General features: G+C 34.0%; 1 protein-coding gene across 1 annotated transcript; it reads right to left on the bottom strand.

Moving 5' to 3' along the window:
• Positions 1-3,972: 3,972 nt before the first annotated feature.
• On the bottom strand, positions 3,973-8,301 carry LOC146930720 (uncharacterized). Its single transcript, XM_085702198.1, has 5 exons — positions 7,883-8,301; positions 7,486-7,779; positions 7,001-7,292; positions 5,663-5,779; positions 3,973-4,433 (listed from the first exon to the last, which is right to left on the bottom strand). Exons 1-5 carry the CDS (start codon positions 8,183-8,185, stop codon positions 4,318-4,320), a joined length of 1,122 nt encoding a protein of 373 aa, XP_085558324.1. The 5' UTR covers positions 8,186-8,301; the 3' UTR covers positions 3,973-4,317.
• Positions 8,302-9,487: the final 1,186 nt, after the last annotated feature.

The following is a 9,487-nucleotide window of genomic DNA, read 5'->3' as shown; positions in this document are numbered from 1 at the left end:
CAAACAGCTTCTGAACCAAACAGCTTCTGAACCAAACAGATTCTGAACCAAACAAACAGCTTCTGGGCAACACCAACAAAATCGGAGAAAACTTACGATCCAGGATCAAAACAGAATCACATTCATAACTCATGGCAGTGAACCAAATTTAAATCTCAAAACAACCAGTGAATGATGAGGCAGAAACAATTTCTGAGTCAATATGAATCTCAAGTAAACGAAACTTCAAGAATCCAAAGCCAACCGTCGTTCAGAAGCCATCAAACAGTTGTTAGAAATCAAACCTTATAATGTTTTGCACAATACACAGATACCTTGAGTAGTTGTGAGAAGAAGCAGACATGTGCGACAATTCGTCATCGAAACAGTGAGAACTATCTATCAAGTTAACTGCTCTCAATGCAAAATTTGCGATGAGTTTTGGTCCAAAGCATCTTGTGATTGAAACTGACAGTGTTTGAAAACTTGTCACAAACACCTTGTGAGCATATGAATGAAGATGTGGAATTCAAAGCAATGCACGAAGCTCCACACATCTGAACTGATAACTCCAAATCATCAAAGAAATTTGATAGGCTTCATAGACAAATCTCAAAAATTGCATCAATCTGAAATCCTCAAGTATTGCGAAGAACAAAACTGATGTGAACAAGTAGCTTCATCAAATAACAGTTAAACAAATAACTTCTGAAATTGAGTCACAGACAGAAAAACGCAATCAGAGATGAAAAACTGAAACAAGGGAATCACAGAGAAGTGATTATGAGACGGATCGATAACCAAAGCGAAACCGAGCAAAGAAAGTGAAAACGAGTCTAAATGTAAAATCAAGAAAATGAATCGAAATCGAATTTTAATCGTTAACCCTAGGATTTGGGGAAAACGATATTATCAAAAATCAAATCGATTAGAAAAGAGGAAATAGAGTTTACTGAAAGCAAAATGAAAATTGATCAGAAAAGAATTAAGAAGGTGAAATCGAATCAAAGACTCATAGAAAGAAATTGAATCAGGGAGAAAAATGAACAAAAAAGGAACAAGAAAAGGAAAGTGAAACTGATGTGAGAAAATTAGATTTTCTCGAGAAAATGCAGCGGAAAATATTATTCAAGGTGGATACCAATCTTGCTCTAATACCATGTTAGGAAACATGGCATCCATGGAAGAAGGAGAGAAAAGCTTATAGAATTGTTCTATTGATAGTGAAATGTAATATTACAAATGAGAAAGTTAACCCACTTATGGGGAGGTTACACCTATATATACTAATAGGACTAGTACTCCTTATAACTAAACTATGTATATCTAATAAAAACTTAGGTTCACGACAAAAATCTTAGGTTCAACAGTCTAAAACCCTAGCACTAGCTAAAACTAAACTATGGATCTTACATTACTATCCTCTAAAAAGAAGTTATGTCCTCGTGGTGTCGATTAAACAAATCATGACACAATTCTATAATCTTGCTTTCCATCCCCCAAGCTGCATCTCTCGGGCTTGGTTCCAATTAACTTTCAACTATCCTAACTGGCGGTACCTCAAAAGATAAGTTTTTCTATGAATATTGAATAGTATTTGGGGCTATCAATGGATTTGAAATGTACTTCCAAAATTGGGACACCTAAAACACATCATGATTCTAAGATAGTATCATTGGTAACAAAATTTGATATACCACCGGTCCAACCCTTGCGGTAATCTGTTACGACCCTAAAAACTTTGGCGTTAACTTCCTTGGTTTGAGTGTTTTCCCACTCCCATGGTAGGCGTGATACGAAGAAATATATGATAATTTTCCTCAGGTTCTAATGGCCTACGACGCTTCACGTAACTCTTCTGGCGATCTTGTGCCATTTTCATCTTTTCTTTGATTTTTATGACTTTATTCGTAGTTTGTTGCACCACTCTAGGTCCTATTTACATACTCCACCATCATGATACTAACATAAAGGTGTCCGAGACTACCTTTTATACAAAGCTTCATATGGCGCCATTCCAATACTAGCATGATAACTATTTTTGTAGGTAAACTACATGCAGATGGTACCCAACTTATGAGATCATCCAAAACACAACCTTTGAACAAATCTTTCAATGACTAGTTCATCCTTTCACTCTGACCATCCGTATGTGGATGATAACCTGAACTCAATCTCAATTGCGTTCTCTAACGCTACATGCAACTCTTTCAAAAAATGAGATGTAAACTAATTAGGATCTCAATCTGACACAATACTTGAAGGCACGCCATGTTACCTAACAATCTTAGCCACATAGATTTCAATCAACTTGATCACGTCCTAAGCAGTCATTACCGGTAGAATATGAACATTTTGGTCACCTCCATCACCTATCTAAATCAATATGTATGATACATCCTTGAATTAGTCGGTGTTTGGACTGGATACCAAGTTTGAAAGAAATACACGGTGACCGTAATTTCTTTATAATTTCATGTAACATATATATCACTCTATTATATTAATGTTAATTTTTGTGGTATCCCTACAATTGTTTTATCGAACAGTTGTAAAAAAAAATTATTAACGTATCCATAAGACTTAACACAGCTGACAACACTTGAACTGAACATTATTTTATGGTGTCATGTGTTCGAACTTGAAATCTATCATTATGTATATGAGTTTATGGTGTTCTGTCATTTAATTTACAGTTATTTTTTTATGAATGTGTGTGTAACACTGCGCATGATAAGTTCAAAAGTCGTACTCATGATAAGATTAAAATGCATCAAGACAACATCATCACAAAGAAAAAATACGTATATTATGGGCAAATTAATTCAGCAGTTTGACTAAATTAAAGGATGTTTTATTTTTATAAGTCCATTTGTAAACAGACCTTGAAAGCTAAGGAATCTAATTAACTCCTAATGCACGCCCATATTTCAACGTCAACGTAACTGCGCCATATGTGAAGCTGATGTGCAAACCCACTATCCACTACCCGACACTGGACATGTTCTACTTGTAGCATGCTAACTACGTCTGCTTTGCAATTTGCTAATTTATTATTATCTTCTTGAGTAATCTTTAAGATCTTTCATTTGTTTTTTCTTATTAGGATAGTTAGTCAAGTAAAAAGAAACCCAAAGAGAAGTTAATTAATTGTCATATCCACTTGACGTGTTTCACATTTTCTAGAATTTTAGCAATGACATTTTGTTTGGTTGTTTTTTCCAAATAAGACACTTCAATGGATACCCATTGTGGAGTATTTGGAAATGAAAGAATCTTAAGCTATGGCAGCAGAAGACCGAAACACATGGCCAAGCCTTAACACGCACGACGACTATTCTTGAAGAGTGGAAATTAGCGCAAGTCATCAGAAGGGATGGTGGTGTGTACCTAGAGTCGTGAATCAGCCAGAGCCAATCCGGCAAGAGGTTATTCGGTGGGAGAAGCCAGTTAGAGGTTGATATAAATGTAACATAGATGCTTCTTTTTCCTCATCACTTAATCAAGTTGGTATTAGTATGTGTATTCGGGATGATGTGGGGAGTTTGTACTTATGAAAACTGATTTGTTTCCCCCATTGTGCGATGTTGCAATAGGCGAGACAGTTGTGTTACATACGACACTACAATGGGTATCTGACTTGCAATTTGATAATGTTGATTTTGTGTTAGATTCGCAGCAGGTTGTAGATTCCTTTCATACAGGTGTAGATGATAATAGTAAATTTGATTGTATTATTAATGCCACATTGTTCCAGGATAGTTTTCACAACTCTAAGAGGCAAGCTAATAGGGTCGTTAATGAATTAGTTAGGATAGCATCATCCCAAACTATCCCCATATCTATGATGATGTACCGTCATATATTTGACATATATTTTTTTTTGAAGGAATATATTTGACATATTTTAGTTAATGAAATGAATTAATCTGTTCCCTTAAAAAAATCGTCGCATGGCTTAACTAAGTAACATATGAATAGATCAAGGCCAAATTAACTAGAAAAGATTTTATTGTTAATTTGTTCTGTATGATCCATCCTTGGATCGCCTCTTACACAAAAATTAAGGTAGAAGCACAAAACAAAGCAAGATATATATTCTTAACAATCCATAATTTTTGCTATCTAATCTAATCATGATACAACATTACATCCAAAAGATTTCCCTACACATAAATCCAATCGGGAATTTTATTTATTCCTCTTCAACCAGCTTTTCTTTATTACTTTATTCTGCTTTAATTGGCAGAAACCACACAAGTACTAACATGAATCTGTAACAAAACTAAAGAAAAAGTTGCTACAAATGGCACTACTACAGTCTGCTTCACTTCTGCTTCAATAGGTCCACTCTCGAGGCAGAATCATCTCATTCTGAATTTGTGTCTGTTTCTTCCGTGATTGACGCTTCTGTAGGGAATACATGCCATCCCTATTAGTACTCACCAAAACATCTGCAATCAATTTGCAATTTTATATAGTCAGTAACTGTGACAATCTAGCAAGTTGCTGTCACTTGGTATTTAAATATTAAAGTTAGAATTGCACAAACTTTTAAATGCCAAAATCAGTGAACCTAACATTTTTTACTTTTTCTCAAAAGACTTGCAGTCAAAGTAAACTTGAAAAGGAGTAATAGTAGCAGTTATATATAAATATTAAAGAATGGTTGATCTTACAACCATAACAGCACTGAAAATATCAGGGAGAAAACAATAGTTTATTGCCATTTAAATAAGATAATTGCTGACTGAAGAAAATCTTATACACCCTCCGGTCATTAATATAAGCAAAAGTTTGATTTTTAGATTCATTCATTAAATGACGTATGTAAAGACTACATACGTCATTTAATGAATGAATCTAAAAATCAAACTTTTGCTTATATTAATGACCGGAGGGTGTAGATATTACTTCCTCCGTCCCGGAATAACTGACACATTTTCTTAAAAAAAAGTGTCCCAAAATAACTGACCTATTTCAATTTTCAATACAACTTTCATCATTTCCAATACAATATAACACTAAATAATACTACTTTTATCATTCCCAATACAATATATTCCACTTTCCCCTTTATTTATACATTTTTCTTAATACGTGTGAAAAACAAAATTGTGTCAATTAAATTGGGACGGAGGTAGTAACACTTTTCATATAAAAACCTTAGTTTTTAGTGAAATAAATAAACTTTGTTCAAAGCCAAAATCTAACTTTTTGTGCAAGCAAGAGGAATAGGATAGACAATCATCTCAATCTCCAAATGTGGGAGGTGTTCTTAACATAGTCTCTGAATGCATATAAAAACCAAAATATATATATATAAACAGTGACGTAACCAAGACCCTGACGTAACCAAGACCCTGACTCAGGTTTCAAACATTTGAGTTATTGGTGAAAAAAAATAATCATGGGCTTTTAAATACAAAATATGAGTATATGTGCATTTTTTAAAGTTAAGGGGTTAATTGTACCCACCTCAAATGGTTATAAGTGTCTCTATTGTTAGTAATTATATTATATGGATTAATTTGATTTATAGAAGACTTAAGAATCAAAAAGACACATTCAAAGATCAAATTGACTAAGAAAACACACATCTATTGTTAGCAATTACTATTATAGATCACACATTTTAGAACCAAAGTGAATATTTATTAAAGAAAAGACTATAAGAAGGTACCATGCAGGGGAGGGAAGACACGAGGCTTAGGTCCAGAGGTGGCAGCAATTTGGTCAAAGTGGAGTTGCAAAGCTTGTACTACTCTCTCGGGTATAAGAACAGTGGAGCAACCTTTACCTGACCAAATCACATGTAAACATTAAATTTCCAATGAAATGTGTACAACAAACAGATAATTGCTAGAGAGAATCAGCAAAATTGGTCACAACTGTTACAGAAAGTGTCTTTATAATTGATGTCCTACTTTTCAAAAAAGAAACAATGGATGGTATCAAACATGTGCCCCACACCGATGATGGATAAGAGAAGACTACATGGTTCAAACATGGAAGAATATTTTATTAAAATAAATATCTTGAATGAATGAATAGTAATACAGCCACATGTAGGGTCGGTCACAATATATCAATATATAGAGTTGAAAAATGAAAACTGATCCGCATATTAGACAGTAGTATACTGTAGGGTTGATATTCCACCATGTCAATAACCAACTACCTCAACTACTAGCTAACAAACAATTATAGTAAACAATTCAACCCAACACCAAAATCTTAAATTTAAGTAAATGTTTGGTTATGTGGTTATTAAAATTAATTCAGTAACAATGATTTTAATTAAAAATTAGTTGAACATAAAATGGTTTATATTTGTACATGTTTATGTAACAAAAAGCTACAAATTTTAACTTTAGTTCTACGGACAAACTCAATATCAATAGACGTCGTCAGAACATATCAAAGTCAACTTCATAGTCAATCGACGTTTTGATCCTTAAAATTGTAGCGTCCAACAAATTAATCCTTTAATTTTCAGAAATAGCAAATTAGTCATTTAAGTTAAAGAATCTAGATAAACTCTTCCATCAAAATGTCTCTTTAATAAACATCCATGAAAACTATAGAAATATCTATGTGTCAGCTTGGCTTGAATAGCCTCGTACTACATTAAACAAACATATAACATTTTAAATTTTGGTGCTAAACTTGAAAAGAAAATATTAACTTGACTTACATTATTCAATTTAGGAGACTAAATTCACAAATCCACACAATTTCAATTACTAAAATACTATTTTTATTCTAAATTTTGTGCATCTAAACCCACTTTTAACTCTTCCAATCATGATTTTAAATTGCAATGCAGTTAAATTGCATTGTAGTTAAATTGTAAACCTTTATATTGCAATAAATCACACCCAATGCGGTTAAAATTGTGGTTGTAACGCCGTTTACCAATTATGGTTGCGGACCACAATTTAAAACCATGCTCACAAAGTTCAAAGTATACACACATAAAAGTCGGTAAACGGGGAAGATGACATAGTTCGTTGCATACCAGGTCTCTTAGTCTGATGTGACTGAAAAGCACTGACTCCACCACGTGGCAAGAAAACACCTGTCCCACATGATGTGCCTCTTGAACCGGTTGCTCCCTGGAAATCTGTCTGCTTCTCCGAACCTGCCTGCTGGTGCATAGGACCAGGCCGTTGCAAAGGTGCCATCCCAAATCTAACTTCATCTTCTTTACCATTCTTCTGAAATTGTGGGGTCAAATGGCCATGACTTTCTCTATAAGCTGCAAGTTTTTGCTGTAATGACAGAATCTGCTCTTGCCTTTGTCTAGACATCTATATACAACATCAAAATTAATTACAATCATATGATCGGAACAAACAGACACCAACACGGTAACACATAATATATTGAAAAAAATGATATAATTAAATGAAATTAAATGTGTCAGTCGGGCACGCCTAATTCGAAGAATGTCAAGCAAAACAATACTTCAGCAATAAAATAGAGGTGGTTGTGTTGTAATACCTGAGTAGCTCGAATTTGTGCATTAAGTAGGTATTGGTTTGATGAACAAACTCCAGCAACATGGGATTGAGAAGTCTCCATCTCCGAGCTTTGATGGTATTTAGAACTGTCGATTTCGTCGAATTTCATCTTGTCAAGCATCTTAAGCACGTCGAAGCAATCAGAATCATAGCTGTTTCCAGGCTCAGATGGTTCCTTAGGAGACAAAGAGCCTTCAGAACTCCCCTGATTTGAGCATAAAGGTGACCAAAGAGATGATTGAGACCAGCAACTCATTGAGTCCATTGGCTTCAACTGATAGAAGAAGCAAAGATTAGATCAAAATAAATAAATTAAACTGCAGAGACTAATTACTCGAGTCAGCAGAAAAAGAACACAACAAAAAACAAAGTAGTACCGATTGGCAATCTTCGGAAGGAATGTCTAGCATGGAGTGAACCATATGCATATGTTGTTGGGTAAGCTCATCAAAGAGATCGTCTTCTTTCTCTTGCGGCTGCTGTGCCTCGATGGAATGAGGAGGTGGAGTTGTATATGTATGAGATCCAAAATCAGGAGAAATCAGAATCTCTTGATTTGAATCTGAACCGTTGATGATGAATTTGTTGGAGTGAGTTAAGTCCGTTGATGGCGGGAGTAACGAATCATAAGGAAGTGATGAGTCCCCACTGCCATTACCAGTGTGTAGGTCAACAGCCATGATAATTAAGAATGAATGGCAATGATGAAATAGGTTAAGGTAGGGGGAAGGTTTAATGAGTATTAGTACTTTGATGATGAGGGAAACATGCGTGTCCCCTCTCAAAAAGGTCCCTTGAGGAAGAAAAATTGAGTGAGCGAGAGACCACTTTTATTTATAGGTGAGAGTTGTTAAATAAGATTTGGGGAGGGCAGGTGGAGATGATCGAGAAATTAAGAGGGCCACTTTTATGTTTAAGGCTTTAAGCCCAATAAATTTTCTTGCCGGAAGCAAATATGTAGTATGAGGCAAGATTTGCGCTATTTGGCAAAAAATAAGCTGTGTGGTTAAAGGGTGGGCCAAGGCGAAGTATTTGGGGTCTGACTTTTTTTATTTTTTTATAGCGGTGTTACAAAGTTTTCGTCACCTTTTGACTGTGATTAATTTCTATCGAAAAAGATACATAAGATGGATTCTTCTATCTCAACCAAATTTTTTCCATACGTATAACCATTTATTACATACTTAAAAGGAGTTAAAGCCCTTGACTAAAAAGGACTAAAGTTTTTTACCACTTGGACTTATCCATTATTAATACTTGAGGATCTGACTTAAGTAGTGCGGATACTATAAAACGGAGGATTTACCCAATACTGATATTTCGGAGATACTTGCAAATATGTATTTTAAATGTATTAGATTTTGTTTATTTATTTATGGTCAAATATCTTCTGCGGTCGTCTTTTGAGTATTAGTTTTTCTTTGTTACAAATTGGTCTTTTAAGTCATAGAATATTTACACCGTTATCCATTTTTTCAATCATATTCATTAAAAAAGTGTTTATGGACCATTTAACATTGATGTGGTAATGGAGGAAATGCCTCCAAATCTAAATACGTGTAACAATTTTATTGATTAATACAAAGTTTTGTTTGTTTAAAAAAAAACATTGCGGTGGTAGGTAAAAAATTGTTTATGACAAAGAATATGATTATTAATGCACATTTTCTTCTTGTTTTTGAATTCAAAGTATAATTTTACAGATAAATATTTCATCATTGATATATATTATAAATCTAGTAAATGGTCAATTTTGTTTCAAATCAAGATTAAACATTACACAAATGAGTTCTAGTTTTGAGAGCGGTGAATTTAAACATGTCAACTTAACTTTAAACGTCTACATAAACACTTTTTAAGTGAGTTTGATGAAAATAGGATAATGATGCAAGTATTTAATGACTTAAATGACCAATTTATAATAAAAAGAAAAACTTAAAGGACTAACTTATTATAATCGTAATGTCTAGGGTGGAGGACCT

The sequence above is a fragment of the Medicago sativa genome, chromosome 4 (assembly GCF_051527215.1).
Source record: "Medicago sativa cultivar Bolivia chromosome 4, Bolivia_mono, whole genome shotgun sequence".
NCBI lineage: Eukaryota > Viridiplantae > Streptophyta > Magnoliopsida > Fabales > Fabaceae > Medicago > Medicago sativa.
Note: the sequence above shows the minus strand (reverse complement) of the source record. Positions and strands in the feature narration are given on the sequence as shown.